The sequence below is a fragment of the Urocitellus parryii genome, chromosome X (genome assembly GCF_045843805.1).
Source record: "Urocitellus parryii isolate mUroPar1 chromosome X, mUroPar1.hap1, whole genome shotgun sequence".
In the NCBI taxonomy this organism is placed as follows: domain Eukaryota; kingdom Metazoa; phylum Chordata; class Mammalia; order Rodentia; family Sciuridae; genus Urocitellus; species Urocitellus parryii.
Window position 1 is genome coordinate 19,527,570 of NC_135547.1, and position 17,472 is coordinate 19,545,041.

General features: G+C 40.6%; 1 protein-coding gene across 1 annotated transcript in view; it reads left to right on the forward strand.

Moving 5' to 3' along the window:
* The window catches only part of Hs6st2 (heparan sulfate 6-O-sulfotransferase 2), a 287,696-nt gene extending 271,877 nt beyond the window's left edge, over nt 1-15,819 (forward strand). Inside the window, exon 3 of the mRNA XM_026405604.2 lies at nt 12,834-15,819. Coding sequence (XP_026261389.2) covers nt 12,834-13,713 — 880 coding nt within the window. The 3' untranslated portion in view covers nt 13,714-15,819. The remainder of the gene's footprint in view (nt 1-12,833) is intronic.
* The last annotated feature ends 1,653 nt before the right edge of the window (nt 15,820-17,472 follow it).

Here is a 17,472-nt window from a genome sequence, read left to right on the forward strand (position 1 = left end):
AACAAGGCTGTGTCTGTGACTGTATGTCCTGCTTATTTCCATACACATGTGCCACAACCATGGTATTCAGTAATTGTGCCTTTTGCAGCCTGAATACCTGAACAGAAAACTCTCCCAGGGAAAGGAAGCATGACCCTGCCAGTCCTGGAAATTCTGAATGGCTCCGATTCTTTACAGTTTCAATGGTTAAGGAGGTCTGCTTTCCCCCACAAAAGCCAGGCTTTGCACCTCATATCTCTGAGTGCCTTAAAACAATATTAGAGCTCATTAAAAATAAGCCCAGACTCAAGAAGGGCAGCCTTTATTTAGGGGGAAACTTTTCCCCTGTGCTGTTCTGGAAAATTGCACAATGCTGAGAGCAGCCATTTTTCTTGACTAGATTTCTTCTAATGTTTTCTCTATGGCACACTCGAGGTCCCACCTCTCAGTCCCTGTACAGCAGGCCCAGGTGAATAAATGAGACTGGCCACAGCCACCTCAAAATTGCCTCAAATAATATTTATTGACTGCCTACCAGGTAAAAAAAGGACTGTTACTTGATTCCTTGTCTCTGTGGAGGTCCCTAAAGAAATAATTCCATGAGTCTGCATTTCTCACAACTTGGACATGGCAGGAGAATAAGCTATCTGGTTTCCACATCTGTGGAATGGGAAGTTTGGGCTAAATTGGCTGTCAGCTGCACCCCCACCCCTAGGCCCTATAGCCCTGAAGTGCTGTAATCCCATCCTCTTAGGATCCATAAGGGTCCACAAAAACTGCAGAATCAGCCCCCTCATTTCACATTCTGGTATATCCACTTGCCCCTACCTTCAAATTTCCTGCTCCCATCAGGCCACACGTGTTCCTGGCCTATGGCTCCCGAGGCTGTTTTCAGGCCCAAGTGTGGATGAATAAGCAGTGGGTGAGAGCAAAGAAGCCAGAGACCCAGGTGCATCTGGCAGTGTGGCTACAAAGACCAAATAGGGCATTCACTAGGGTAGTGGGCAAGAGTTTGGGCTCAGTTGTTAGACAGACTTGCCAGTCACTAACTAGCTCTGTGATCATAGGAAGGTTGAATAACACATTTCTCCTCAATAACCTTAACTGTATAATTACAATAGCAACAGCAATAACAATAGTAATTAATGTGATGAGTGGTATGTCCCAAGCATATTTCTCAGAACCTTATATATAGTACCTCATTTCATCTTTGTAAAGATTCTATGACTTTTCCCACTCTCTAAATTTGGACAGGATAACACAGCTAGGAACAGTCAAAGTTGGAATTCAAACCCAGGAATTCTGGCTGTCAAACAGTATTGTTCAATAGAAATACAATGCAGTCACATGTGTAATTTTAAATCTTCTAGTAACCACATTACAAGATAGAAAAGTACAGATGAAATTAATTTGAATAATGTTACTTGACCTTTTCAAAACACTATCATTTCAACATATAATCAGTATAAATAATTAACTGAGGTAGTTTGTCTCCAAGGCTTGGAAATCTTAGTATGCTTGCAAACACTTAAAGCATGTTTCTATTTAAACTAGCCACATTTCAAGAGCTCAGTAGCCACATGTGGCTTGTGACTACCTTATTGGACACTGAAACTCTAGAACATGCACCCTCTTCATTTGATTCATTATGCCTAAAATGAAGGCATTTGCACCTGTTCTACAGTTTGTATGGAAAAGCACCCAGCAGAGGGCCTGACATCCTAACACATTATTGTTCTCTCTGTTGTGCTGGTTGCTAATATCAGAGTGCCTCCTCCCTGCCACCACAGACACCCCTGCCTTCATGAGTGTGTACACACATAATCATTTCCTTTCTATCCTTTAGGGCCCTGCCATATTCCTCCTCCTCCTCCTCCAGGAAGTCTTCCTTGATGACCATAGCACACAGTACTGTCTCCTCCCTGACATACTTTTGTACTTACTCTCTGGATGATGCAATTAGCACTTAGCTATATCCTATGATTACCTCTTACCTGCACTGTATTGTAGTCTAATCTCTCCAACTAAATTCGAAGTTCCAATTATTGCAACATCTAGGTTGTCCAGAGTTGATACATTGCTCATGGCTCAATTAAACATTTTCTTATAAACAGAGACCAAGCTAAAAGGACACTATGTCCTTTCTTTGCATGTTCCCGTTCCTGAATTGAATGTCATGAAGGTACCAATTGTATTGCTTCCTAGTTGAGACCTGGAATATACATGGTAATTAAAACACAGGGCAGAAGCAATGGATTCCCAAATCAAGAGATACTAGGAAAGATCACCTAAAGAGCAAAACATTAACTATTGAAGTCACAGTGGGGGTACTTAGCAGTTTCCCTCACTTCCTTCTGTTCCTAGGGCTTGGAACTTAACCATTACTCACTTCTGCCTACTCTTGTTTCAGGATTGGAAGAAGGAAAGGAAACAGCTATATCTCTGGCTGCTTCAAATGTCAGCCCTCAGGGGATGGCAGTTTGATAGAGGATGTCACTAGAAACCCTCAGTATACTGAGAAGTACCATGCAGGGAAGGAACAGATCCTAAAAAGGAAATCAGGAAGCTTGAAATGGTTAATCAGTGACAAAACTAGTCTTCATGTGACTGAGGGTAAAATATATCCCTCTGTGGGACCAAGTCTACCTTATCTATATACTGAAGGGTTTTTTTTTTTTCCTCTAAAAGGTCTTCTCCAAAACACCTTGAGTATTAATGAGCTGAGACTCTCAAAATAATTTTAGAATGCTAAAAATTTGGGGCAGGCAGTTTAAGTGGCACACCTTTTCATGATGACAAGTAATTGACTGGATTCTGGGTAAAGGCTGGTGACCACGGGTCATAAAGCCTGGAGTTTCACATCTTATTAAAAAACAACTTATGCAGTATTTGTAAAAGCCCTTAGATTTGTGTTCTCTGGAACCTTCTGGGCTTTGGGAAAGAGGAAAGGGATTTCCTTTAAAAAGAAGTAGATATTGCCATGACTGATTATGTGAAGAATTCCATCTTGATTTTGAAATTAAAGACACTAGAAGTTGTCTTTCTTTTTCATGAAAACAAAATATTTTCCTTCTTTATAAAAGAAAGCAAAGGAAAATGGCAGAGAAAAACATTCCTGTCTTTAAGGAAAGCCCATTGGTGCAGAACACACACAGATAGGTTATCTTTTGGTTAATCAGATGGGAGAATCAATTCATTAAGATGTTATTTTATATACACAGAACTGTTTCTTAGAGTAAGGTAGGAAGAATAGCAGAAAATTTCTACAAGGAGAATGGAGTAGTCATATGTCACTTAAGGATGGAAAAGTTTTGAGACACATGCCATTGGGCAGTTTTGTTGTTGTGATATAGCATACCACACACTAGGCTATGTTATAATCTTATGACACTGCCATCATATATATGTCCTTTCTTGGACAGAAATGTTGCCTTGCAGAGCTTGACTACACCTTGTTTGGGTGCAAGACCATCACCTCTTTGAGTTGGTTTTGTGTTCAGTAGATGTTCTGCTAGGATGGTTATGCTCTGCTAAGGAGATGAATTAATCCCTTGAATGAACCAGTGAGAGTCTTGGTTGTCCTATAGACCACTTAGCTCCTAAGGATTGGTCCTGCTTCCCACCTATCATGGGTTGCCCAGGGAGCCTGGCTGAGTCAGGAGCCCACAGCATTACCTTAAAGGGGAAATGGAGAGGTTTAATATCCAGGTCATTTAGGTCTTTCCTGTGCTGGGAAAACAATCAAATGAAATAAAGGCTGTCACTGTTTGTGTTGCCCACTGTCTGTATATGGGACAGTTTACTCTTCCTACTATATAAAACATGACTATTAAGCCACAAGACTGTTGTGTCAGTTGGACCCAAAGCAACACATCCAAATGAGCATCCATCCACTTCAAAGTAGTCCCTTTGCAAAGCCCCATACAGCTTTTGTGAGGCTTTTGCCACTACTGATCACAGCATTTATGGAACTCCTCTTTGGGGACTGCCAGTATATAAGCCACACAGGAAAAGCAGTTAAAAGAGCAACTCCAGGGCTGGAGGGATCCGGTCCCATTGGAGGCATGTTTGTCTTTGATTCAATTTACTATAGTTTTATTTAGTCTGTACTCACATATTAATGTCATTTGATCTGAAAGTCATCCTCCTTGTTTTGCCTGAGTTATTTACATGCCATGGGAAGATCTGTGCAGTTGTTTTAGACATTATTAGCTTAGGATGGAGACCAGACCTTCAGCATTAAAGACTCAATGTCATACACAACCTCCACTGACTGCAGAGTGTACTTAGGACCACCAACCACAAATCTTATTTTTCTACCACCCAGCATTACTACAAGATCGAGGTGTGAAAAGGCTGAACTTTCAAAAAATCCAAACAGTGCTACAGGTATAATAAAATGTTCACTCCTATTGATTTGGGTTAGGAATTTGTTTCCTTTCTTAAATTAACTTTTTATTGATCACTCCTATGACCTTAACTGCTATGAGTTTGCTGGCCTTCTTCCATTAAAAAAAATGACATTGATATTTATTTCTCCTTTGAGTAGTGCAGGGAAAACCTTATCATGGCCCTTTGTGAACCAGTGGTCTTAAAGGAAAGGAAATGCTTACTGCATGATCTTCAGAACGTTTTGCCCAGGCGAAGTTCCTTGGACTTTTCCCTGAACAGAAATGGTCATTCCCAGGTTTTCTCTAAGGAATACAAGGAGGAGCTGTGACTTACTCTTGGTCCCCACTCTTCCTATGATCTCAGAGAGACTTCTGATCTCTGAAGTCACATGCTTAAGACAGTAGTTCTAACCTGAATGTGTGTATGCATGTGCACACATCAGAATTTCTTTCTTTTTTTAATGTTTATTTTTTAGTTGTAGTTGGACACAATATCTTTATTTAATTTATTTATTCTTATGTGGTGCTGAGGATCAAACACAGGGCCTCTCGTGTACCAGATGAATGTTCTACTGCTGAGCCACAACCCCAGCTCCATACACATCAGAATTTCTAGGAGGAATTATTAAAACACAAGTTGCCAAGATCTGAATCCTGAGTTTCTAGTTCAGTAAGTGGACCCACCAATGTGCATTTCTAACAAGTTCCTACATGATGCTTATGTTACTGGCTCTGGGGCCACTTTGAGAACCACTCCTTTAGTTTGTCTAAACTGAAGTCCCAAGGTTGTGTCCCAGAGCTCAGATGCTGGAAGAATAGAGTTTCTGGAGTCAGAGAGAACTGGATTCAAGTTTGAACACCTCTACTTTAAATTAAGTCATGACACTGGATCAGATTATTTCTTTTTCTCAGTTTGTTCATCCTCATAATGGAAATAATATATGATTCACAGGATTTGGGGGAATGAATGTGAAAGTGCCAGATATAAAGTGTCCCCAGGTCCTGGCTGTGCAGTTGGTGTCCCTTCTCTTAGCAGTCATATCTTTCCCCTTTGTGAGAGCTAGTGAGTTCTTTCAAACCTGGTTGAGTGTGCCGTTGTCAATTAATGGGGGTCTGCTAAAAATATCCACCCTCAGCCTACAACTATTCCCTAAAGTTACATTGATTCTCAAAGGCTACTGGCAATCTAACTTGTGGGTAAGTCCTTGCCTCTCTCAGGGTTGTCATTTGCTCACCTTTAAAGCGCAGGACTTGACCTAGCTGATTTGCTGTCTCAAAGATGTCTTCTTGCTCTGGCAAGTCTGAGATTCTGAAACTTAGAAATCAGGAATTTCTTTTAGAATAACCTGTTAAAATAAGGATGAAAAAATGGTTCTTGTTTTTATCCATTCACTTATTTTTAAGATCCTTAAACTTTCCAGTCTTCTTTTCAACCTGTCTACTCTACAAAAAGTCAGGTACAACAGCTCAATATTACTAGCTTTCCTTAAAATGTTCCAGCGCAGGTATAAAATGGTCTATCTGTTATTTAATAGTGACATCTAGTGGCTTTTCCTTATCAAAGAATAAGATACGCATTTTCCTATTAGCCTATCCTGAGCTCTGCTGCTTCTCCTGCATTCATTTAATAATCTTTTATTAATCACTTACTTCATGTCAAACATCATACCACGCTCAGAGGAGCTTATATTGATAAATGATACATGTGCTGTGCCCTCACGGAGCTCTCATTGTCTAGTGGGGGAGGCAGAAAATTCCTTAGATAATCAGAGTATATTCTATATTCTGATAAATCTTCCAATAGGAGAATATCAGCGAAATTGGGGCAGAGAAGGCAGAACTGATTTTGCCCAGGAAAGCAAAATCACTCAATGTTTGTCTCTATGAAAGAGACAAACATTGAGTGAAGTTTTGAAGTAGTTTGTAGGTGATCTCTGAAGGAGAAATTGAAGCCTCTCAAAAGAATGGGTACTATATATACAAACGCAGGGGAGCCTGTAGGGTACTGTTTGGGGGAAACTCCGAAAATTGAGAATATTATTTTGCAACACTAAGGATTAAACCCAGGAATACTCTACCACTGAGCTACACCCCCAGTCCTTTTTATTTTTTATTCTGAAATGGTCTCACTAAGTTGTAAGGGTTGACCTCAAACTTACGATCCCGCTGCTTCAACCTCCTGAATTGTTGGGATTATAGGTGGGTGCTACCATACCCTGCAAGAGTATTGTACATTCCTGGAGCATAGAGCATAGAACAGAATTGTTCAACCTTGGCACTGTTGGGACTGAATGATTCTTTCTTGTGGGAGTCTATGAATTATAGAATGTTTAGAAGCATTTCTAGACTCAACAACCCATTAGATGCCATCAGCAACATTTTCTCCCCAGTTGTACCAACCAGAATATCTCCATGCATTGCAAAATGTCCCTGAATTGGAACCCCGGTGCAGATGCAAGATTCTTCACAGTTGAGAAAGACTTGGGTACAGGGGATTCGCTAGAGTTGAGGCTAGATAGAAAGAAAGGTGGTTGCTGAGTCCCACAAGGCTATGTCTAACACTTGGAGGAGTTTAACCAGGGAAGGACATATTAGATATCTATCACATAGGGCTGTAGAAGTGACTTGGGACTGGAGACCTAGAAGTGGGCTAGGATACTGTTGCAGTGATCCAGTAGAAAAGTGATGAGCAATGGGGACAAGAGCAGAGTTGAGAGCTATTATAATCTAGAATAATGCTAGGCGCAGTGGTTCATGCCTGTAATTTCAGAGGCTTGGGAGGCTGAGGCAGGAGGATCAGAAGTTCAAGGCCAGCTTCAGCAACTTAGTGAGGCCCTAAGAAACTTAGAGAGACCCTGTCTTTAAATAAAAAAAATAATAAGTAGGGCTGGGAATGTGGCTCAGTGGTTAAGCGTCCCTGGGTTCAATCCCCAGTACCAAACAAATAAACAACAAAAAAATCATCTAGAATTAGCAGAACTTGGGGAGTGTTTAGATGTTAGTAGGTGGAAGAAAGGAGTCAAAGATGGCCCCTAGGATTCTTGTATGGATATCTCTTTCATTGGTTGCTGTTGTCACTTGCTTAGCAGTGACAAGAATAAGTTGGTCTAAATTTGTAAATTTTACGAAGCAGGTTTACTGTGCACTGGTTACCAACTTGGGTGAGCCCACTGAGACAGAACACACTCATATATGACAAATGACATAAATTGAATTTATTAGTTACAGATAAACAGCAAGGAATAAAAACAGCCTAGGATCCATTGTGAGCCAGTTGTACCAACCAGGTGGTGCAAGCTTGTAATCCCAGCAGCCAGGGAGGCTGAGGCAGGAAGATCACAAGGTCAAAGCCAACCTCAGCAGCTTAGCAAGGCCTTAAGCAACCTAGTAAAGACCCTGTTTTAAAATAATAAATAAGTAGAGCTTAGGATGTGGCTCAGTAATTAAATGCCCCTGGGTTTAATTCCCGGTACCAAAAGAAAAAAAAAAGGGGGGGGGGGAAGAACAAGAAAAAGAAAGAAAGCTGCTTGAGACAAAGGGAGTCTCAACTGTGCGTGCTCTACATGCTTCATAGCTGAGGGACCTGAAACATAGCCCTAGGCTTTATACCTAAGGGTCACTGTATCTCACTAGGCAGAGCTTCAAAGGACATTTTAAAGGGTGTCTTGGACAGTTCATCCCTGACTCCAGATGTTATATTCCCTAGGAATGAGAGAAACAAGGCCAAGGCAGTTCCTCCCCATTTCAGAACAGTGCATTTTTAACACAGTCTGCCATTATTCTTAAGTGCTATGAGTAAGGAGGAGGGAAAAACTGGGCCAGTCCAAAGCCACCTAGAGAAACTGCCCTGCAATAGAAGTTGGCAAACCTTTCACTGTGTTGTTCAGTAGAGGTTCCATGGGCATACAAATGCACTGAACAACCAACAATTAAATAAACCCAGGTAACTGATGGAAAGCCATGACTCCAATTTCCAAATGTGACACCCAGTCATTGTAATTGATACATCTGGTCACAAGATAATCCTGTCCAATTATTGCCAACTGAAACAGGCTGTGTATGATTTTCCTGGAGCTGAGCCTGCCTTGCTCCTTTAAAATTAAATCAGTCTATTCTGTAGCACCCTTCAGGTTTATGTCAACCTGAAGGGAGATTTCTAACAACTACCAGAGATCTGCTCTGGTCTGTGTCTTGTTCTGTTTTGATCATTGCCTGGCTCCTACAGGCATTGCCAACTAGAACAAGAAAGTGTGGTGAAGATATTTGGGGATATAATCAGAAACCAGATGCATTTTGACAGGCTTAGACTTACTCTAACAAGAAGACATTAAGCAGGGCCGCAAATAACCTGCATCAATTCAGGACAGTGTAGATTTGGTTTCAAAAATGGTATGTATGTGAAAGAGTGAGACATTTTAGTTTACTCTGGGTGTCATGACTGCCAAAAGGGTCCATGTGATCTGAGGCCACCTGAAGAGAACAGTGAGGTGAGAGAGGTGATGGACTGGCCCTTCTTGTTCCTTGTCAGATCATGCCTGGAGGACCACGTTCCAACAAAATGGAATGTATTCAGAGACAAACAGCAGGGTAGTGAGAGACCTTAAAGCAGTATAAAGAATACTTGAAAACCATATTTAGCATCAAGAAGAGAAGCCTCAGGCTACATAAATGCTGTTTTCAGATATCTGAAGCCACACAAGTAGAGTTAAAAACAGATCCCTAAGTAAGACTTAGGGGTCTGGAACTACCACTTTTTGTTACCACTCCATATCTCTATCTTAAACCCAGATTGCTGCTCTCTGTGTATTCCTTCAACTCTCTCCTTAGAGGTCCTATGGGCACCTCAAACTTTTCTCCAGAGACCTGGGGAGCATGTTTAACTCCCCCACCCTCATTCTCTCTTCCATTCAAATCTTAGCTCCTAAATATTTCTCTAGTCAGCCCCACATCCTCTTTCTACCTTGTATTCGCTAGTAGCTTCTTTTTAAAAATATTTATTTTTTACTTGTAGTTGGACACAATACTTTTATTTATTTATTTTTATGTGGTTCTAAGGATTTAATCCAGAGCCTCACACGTGCTAAGCAAGCACTCTACCACTGAGCCACAACCCCAGCTCCTCTAGTAGCTTATTAATTAGTGTCCTTAATCCCATCTCTGCACCATACATAATGACCTTTCCAAAGCATAGTCTTTTTTTTTAGAGAGAGAGAGAGAGAGAGAATTTTTTAATATTTATTTTTTAGTTCTCGGCGGACACAACATCTTTGTTGGTATGTGGTGCTGAGGATCGAACCCGGGCCGCACGCATGCCAGGCGAGCGCGCTACTGCTTGAGCCACATCCCCAGCCCCCCAAAGCATAGTCTTCATGTCACTCCCCTGCCTAAAATCCTTTAAAGGCCTCCATATTGCCTGCAGAATTAAGTTTTAATTCCTTTTAAATTTATTTTTAATTAGCACATAATAATTGTACACATTCATGGGGTGGAGTGTGATACTTTGATACATGCATATGAATTCCTCAATATGACAACTGAAGCAGGCCCCTCTCCTCTTCAGTTCCTCTACCTCTCAACTCTACATGAGACTTTTTAATGCACTTCTCTCCCACACAACAAGCTGGTTTGCACCTCTGTGTTTCCTGGAAGACAGGGGCTGCTAGGGCCCTTTACATTCGTGGAATCTCCAGAGTTATTGTCACCTAATTCTAGGTAGCTTTCATCACCAGGGCATTTTACGCATGAGTGTGTGTGTGTGTGTGTGTGTGTGTGTGTGTGTGTGTGTGTAGGCCCTGATCTACTTTCTTTGCTGCAGTGTTTATCCCTAAGGTGTAGAGATTGACACTGCCCACATTGGGGCAGTCCTTATCTCAGGTGGGCACTAGGCAACCTTCAGGACAAAGGTGTACTGGAGCCACACATGCATAACATGAGAAACTCTGTGAATATCTGTCTCTGTCCCTCTGTGATGTCTCCTCTCTCTCCATGTGGGTGTAATACATATAAAACATTGATTCTGACAATGGCAGTTGGGCTCTCTGTGGTCTAAAGGGCAAGAACTGGCTTTTAGGAAGGAGATCATCAGATTTGCACTGTGGTGCACTCTAAGATTTACCAGAAGATGTCACTGTAGGCTTAAGCCAGTAAAACAAGTTAGGGCAGGAGGACTATCAACTAAGCATGAAGGTGACTCCATTATGGGACTTTAAAACACTCAGCAGCCTCCATTACAATGCATGTCTGGAAAAGCTGGTTAAAAGATTAATCCAAATGTGTCACTGGACTAAGTAAATTTATTTTTTTTCCCAAGAATGAGACTAATTGCCACTACACTATTGCCTCAGGCCTAACACAAAGGCTTGAAAAAGGTGTCTGAATGAATGAGCAAGGAAGCAAGTGAGTGAATGATTGAGTGAGTGAATGATTGAGTGAGGGAATGTGAAAATAAGGAGTACAAGGAGGGATCTGTGGGTATAGTAGTCATCTTCACTGGTCAAGGCCACTAAGGGATAAAAGCTGCTACTCTTTAGCAGTAGGTCTTTACAGAGATGAATTTGAGTGGCACCAGAAAGATCAAGTCCTAGGAAAAGTTCAGAGAAAAATGAAAATACTCTTAGTCCTCACTCCAAGATGCTTCTGTGCCCCATGTTTATTCCAGAAAAACATGAAGTGATTTTTTAAAAAATACCATCCTGTGATTTTTGCAAGGCACTTGGAATATTATCTAGAGTTTTTATGTGACGAGGCATGTCCCCAGCTCTCTCCTTTCTCTTCTCTGAAACACTTCATTAAATAAGCAGTTTAAGGAGTCTCTTGAGGTTCTGCTTTGTGTCAGCTTTAAAGACCAATGTGAAAAGCTAGAATGGATAGGAAAATGGTTGTAGAAATATAGGACAGAGGCTTGGTTCTAGAAAACAGAGTTTAAGTGGAAATACAAACAAGTAATTATAATTCAGTGTCAAATGTATTTTAAATAATGACTAAGTATGGAAGTGCTATGGCTCTACAGAGGAAAAAAAAGTAATGGCAGTAGTGAGGGGCAGGATACATTTTCTCAAAGGAGATGTGGCACTTGAACTTGGACTTGAAGGATGAGTAGAATTTTCTAATAAAAGATGAAAGCTCATGCCAGACAGAGGAAACACCATGTACAGTTTAGAGGCATGGAGAATAGGGCCCAGGAGGCCTGAGATGCTGGAAGCCAGCATCCAGGAGGAACATTTCCTCAGAAGGCATTCACTCAGCCAGGTGACCAAGAAGGTTCTCTCTGGCTCCTCACCTTCATGCTTTCAGATAGGAATGGATAAACTTCAGAGAAGTTGCTAGCCATTCCCCAGACTTCCTTTAAGAAACTCAATGCCAATATGCAGTGTTTATTGTTTTGCTTCCACAGTATGCTGTTCTGTGATCTCATCATTCATCCATTGGGCCCAAATGGAAATTAATTTGTCATAAAAAGCTCAATTACAGGATCATAGACCTTGACATTTCTGGAGTGTGGTACATATGCCCATACCCACTCTGCATGGGTGTGAGTCTGGTGTGTGGTTTGAATGTTTGCCAGTCTGCTATTTGAGCAAAGAATTTTATCCATCTGCAGCATGAAAGGAAAGATAACCACGCAGCAAAGCCTCCATATTTGCTGACATTTATGTGTCCTTTCAGTGGGTAAAGAAAAAGAACATTGTGGAGATCATAGAGTTAACTTTCCTCTCCTGGAAATATTCTCATGTGAGAAAAGGTTAAAAGCAAGGTAGTCACTTGCATATATGCTGTGGGCAACTACCATGTCTATTTCAGTCAGTGACTAACCACAGTGTTTATTTCTGGAGGCTCTGGGTTGTTCTGCCTATATCTACATTCCATTTCCATAACGTATGAGCCATGATGTTATGACAAACAACCAGAATCAAGAGTATCATATCAAAGACTCTTTCAATGTGATTTTGGTTTTTTAATAAGATTTCCAGATTAGACTGGATATTGGAAAAATGCTTATGCATATTTAATAAGAAAGATTAGCATTTGAGCTCACTTATCAATTCCATTTCAGTTCATCAAATCATTTGCTTCCATTGAGTCTCCATTTTATAATCAGTTAGTGTGGGTTTAGTGTGGGTTGAGGGGTGCAGAGTATGAAATAACATGGTTGCATACTGAACTGATGGCATCGGTGGGAGGATTTTGTCATTGGTTGGAGAGAGGAAAAACAGGAAAGGAGAAAAATGGAGTGAAGAATGACAAGGCCCATGACTTGAGTCTAACCTTTGTATACCTCTTTGGACAAGCTAGTGGGATTTAGGGGACTATAGTACAGTTCAACAGGATACATGCCACCAGCTCCCTGTCATTCACAGTTTGCTTTCTTTGCTGGCCAGTGAACACCACTTAAGCCATGCACCTCCCCAACTCCACTTCAGTCACCGACATCTCTGACATTTGGTCTTTGTGCTTTGTCTATAGGAACTTCCACTATATCACCATCCTCCGAGATCCAGTATCCCGGTACTTGAGCGAGTGGAGGCATGTGCAGAGGGGGGCCACTTGGAAAGCGTCCCTGCATGTCTGTGATGGAAGGCCCCCAACCTCGGAAGAGCTGCCCAGCTGCTACACTGGTGATGACTGGTCTGGCTGCCCCCTCAAAGAGTTCATGGACTGCCCCTACAATCTGGCCAACAACCGTCAGGTGCGCATGCTCTCTGACCTGACCCTAGTAGGCTGCTACAACCTCTCTGTCATGCCTGAAAAGCAAAGAAACAAGGTCCTTCTGGAAAGCGCCAAATCCAATCTGAAGCACATGGCGTTCTTTGGCCTCACTGAGTTTCAGCGGAAGACCCAGTATCTGTTTGAGAAGACCTTCAACATGAACTTTATTTCGCCGTTTACCCAATATAACACCACTAGGGCCTCTAGCGTAGAGATCAATGAGGAAATCCAAAAGCGTATTGAGGGACTGAATTTTCTGGATATGGAGTTGTACAGCTATGCAAAAGATCTCTTTTTGCAGAGGTATCAGTTTATGAGGCAGAAAGAGCATCAGGAGGCCAGGCGGAAGCGTCAGGAGCAACGGAAATTTCTGAAGGGAAGGTTCCTTCAGACTCATTTCCAGAGCCAGAGTCAGGGCCAGAGCCAGAGCCAGAACCCGAGTCAGAATCAGAGTCAGAATCCAAATCCAAATGCAAACCCGAATCTGATTCAGAATCTGACTCAGAGTTTGAGTCAGAATTCGAGCCAGAAGGAGAACCGGGCAAGCCCCAAGCAGAACCCAGGCCAGGAGCAGCCGGAAAGCAACACCAGCAATGGCACCCATGACTACATAGGCAGTGTAGAGAAATGGCGTTAAATGGCTCTGAAAGGCTTGTGCACACTTCTCCCAAAGCGCCACCAAAAAGATGGCATATCTTAAAAGATGAAAATGTCCAAACACATCCTGATTCCTTAAGTTTGGAAGTTAAAAAAGGTTTAGATGTTGCCTTTACAGTTGCCTTTCAATTAAATGTTATGCTGTGTGTGGGTAAAACAGATCTCAATATGTAATTAAATTGTCTTTTTTTTCTTTTGGTTGGACTTTTTATGAAATCCAAAAGCCAAAAGAGACTCACCAGAAATTGCTGTGTAGCTATTTTAAGAAGTTCTTAAATCACTTATGGAGGCAAAATGAATACACAAAATGTGACCATTTAACATACAACTGAGAAATGGAATTTAAGTGATTCCTGATACACTGTTAAAACCCAGTTTTGGAAACAAACCCTTTTTCCAGTGGTGAGCATAACTATAAATATCAAATGACTAAAAGAAACACAAACCTTTCATTTCCTTTTGATTTTAACAAGGAACCTATTTAAATAGAACAGCAACTGATGATAAATTTTACCAAAGTGTAGAAAATTTGAAAATTCCTCTCCCAAACCTGGGTGGTTTTATGTAAAAATATTGGCTTTTCAAATAGAACAGGACTCATATCTTGTAATTTAAGAGATGTTTAAAATTTTAAACTTTTCTACCTTCTACTATTTAAAGGTTTTAAACAGGGTGTATCTCATATTAAGGAAAGAACATATTTTTTCCAAATGGAAGACCAATGTAAAAATCTAATGTCCAGATGCTTTCAGGGCACTGTAATTTCAACAATTCTGGAATCTTTTTGGCGCTGCTTCTCATTCACTTTAAGGCTTCTCCGAGTTGTGCTCATTCCAAACAAACCCATGTATAGAATCTTTCTCCATCAACTAAATGGTGTGTTGCTGAATTAATTGTGGTATATAATCCTGGATTAAAGTCAGGACTTTCTTTCTATAGAATTGTCTTATCAATGTTTGTGTAGTGAGGTCCTTAATCAAGAAACTCTTGAACAGGACAATGTGTCTAAAAATATTGCTGAAGTTATTCTTGATCAGATAGAATTGAACCTGAATGTGAATTGTTATTTACTTTTTGTACATCTTTATTGTATAATGTTTCCAGTTTGGCTGGCTATTTCTGGCCCATTAGTTCTTCTTTGTGTTGACAAGTTTGTAGACAATTATAAAAGCCAACAAAGGGTAGAATAAGCATGACAATAGCCAGAGTTATTCTTCAACACCAAAAGCTGCTGCTTGATTCTTTGGGTTAACCTTTCTACCAGGTTTTCATTTATGAAAGAACCAAAGTAGAGGACATTCTACAGCAGAGTTAAGTATCAAGAACAATCAAGTGGAAGAGAGTAACATGGTTCTATGAGTCTACACATCATGTTTCTGGGTGGTTTCCATTTTATGGGTTTGGCTATACTTTTGCAAGAACTTACATTGACCTCTGGTTATCAAACAAGGTGCCTGGAAGTGGTACTCATGTTTTCAGGAGGGACATGCTTAGAAGTGTGACCATAAGATACATCTTGTACAATCTGCCCTTGTGCATGATCTGGTTTCATCTGTAATAATATGGCCACAAGCTGAGCAAGAAGCTGAATATTTGAGCTTAAAAATGAATTTTCTTGTCTCTAAGCTTGAATCAGTATTTCTAGATTTTGTTTTGTCTGACAGTGTTTCAGTCCTGGGAATTCTAAAACCTAAAATACTGGAAGTAAAATTTTAAAGAAACACACGTTGAAGTCAAAAGTGTTTTACAGTGAAACTATGTTGTGTGCATTGTGTTTTTAAAATACTCTGTAGATCACTTTGGTATTTTGATTTTGTTTAGTTTTAATTGAAAACGTTTGCTCTTAAAATTGACAGGTAGTTTGGGAAAGGAGGATGAAGCCCAAGCCAACAGAAAAGCTTGTTACAGAAAAAACAATTTGTGTTATTGTTGTGGTGTGCATGGTTTTGCAGAGATTAAGTGCATTTTCTCTGTCTATACTGATTATTGTATATAGGGGATGTTATAAATACACATTTTTGTCATCATCATGTAAATCCCATGATTTCAACTGTAAACATCTGTTCAATGGTGTAGCTTTACAAACCATTCACTGATTTGTGTAATTTAACAATAGATATGAAATAAAGTTTAAATTACAGGCTCTGAGCAATTTCATCATTTCAAGATTTACAGCCACTAGACACTATGAGATCATAGACAAGAACAGAATTCTCTTTTCATAAGGAGTTTTCCTTTTTTCCTCTTGGCAGAAAGGTATGGAAACAAAATGGCCCATTCTAGTTCCCCACACTAAAATGGCCTTAATTTGGGGTGCTTTCTTCTGGAAGCTCATGTTTTCATTAAAACAAAATTGTCCTTAAAAGACAAGATTTGCTATACAAATGAAATATGCATGTTTTAATATGAAAGTTATTAAAGTACATACTTTACTATCTAAGAACATGCAGAAAGGAAAAATAGCATTCTTAATTTCCTATCTCTCCCCCCTATCCACAAGGTAGAGGTTAAAGGTAAGCATTAGCAATTGGCTTTTTGAAGTCTTGAATATTAATTTCCGCTATTTCAAAGTACACATTTTTTCCAAACAATCTCTTGTGTTTAGGACCATGGGTGGGGATGATTTGTGCTTGCTCCTTTTCAAAGAGATTTTATATGTCAGTACCAAGGGGAGAAGAAAACTGTAAATATGGAAAGAGGTAAGTATATAAACAATGCTTATGAGGTTTATCTCATCAAATGTTTATTGAGCAATAATTGGGTGGGCAGGACTGGAGGGGTGTGGCTCAGCAGTAGAACATGCACACAGCATGTGTGAGGCCCTGGGTTCAATCCCCAGCACCACAAAATAAATAAATAAAATTGGGCAGCCAAAGTTCTTGAATGTATGAAGGTTCCATGGCCCTTTGGAAGGAATGCAGAGGCCAAGATCTTGAAATATTTAGGAAATAAAGTTGGTGTCTTTTTCCCTTGAGGACAGTTGGTACCCTTGGAGAGCTGGGCATTCTCCATGAAGTGCAGAACACATAGGAGACCTGCATTTGGCTTAAGGCCCCCAGATTAGGGTTGACAACTAAGAAAATGGGCTATTTGTGGTAGCCTCCAGAAGAGCTCTAGTGAAGTCACTAATTGATTCAATTCCCAAAGACTTGGGATTCTCACTGGGAATTACAGTCAAGTAAGAGTAGGCCTATGGGGTGGTAAGGGGGGTCTAAAAAAGTAATGGTTTCCATCCATGGGGGTGAGGTGTGTAAGGAAATAATAAAAGCATCATGCAATGGACTTCAGACAGTTGGAGTCTCAACATGGCTGAGACAGAAAAGAACCACAGAATAACTCCTGGTTGATGATATACAATCCACCATTTTCTGGCATTATCTTTAAGACCCTCTTTTAGTCAGCTTTTTCATTGCTGTGACTAAAAGGACCCAACCAGAACAACTATAAAGGAAGATCAGGTTTATTTAGGGCTCATGGTTTCAGAGGTCTCAGTGGATAGAAGGCTGGCTCTACTCCTTGAGGCTTGAGGTGAGGCTGAACATCATGGTGGAAGAGTATGGTGGAGGGAAGCAGCTCACATGACAATCAGAGAGCAGAGAGAGAGAGGCTGCGCTCACTAGATATAAAATATATACCCCAAAGCCACACCCACAATTCCTGCCTACCTCCTCCAGCCACAGTATACCTGCCTACAGTTACCACTCAGTTAATCTCTATCATGGGATTAATTCACTGATTG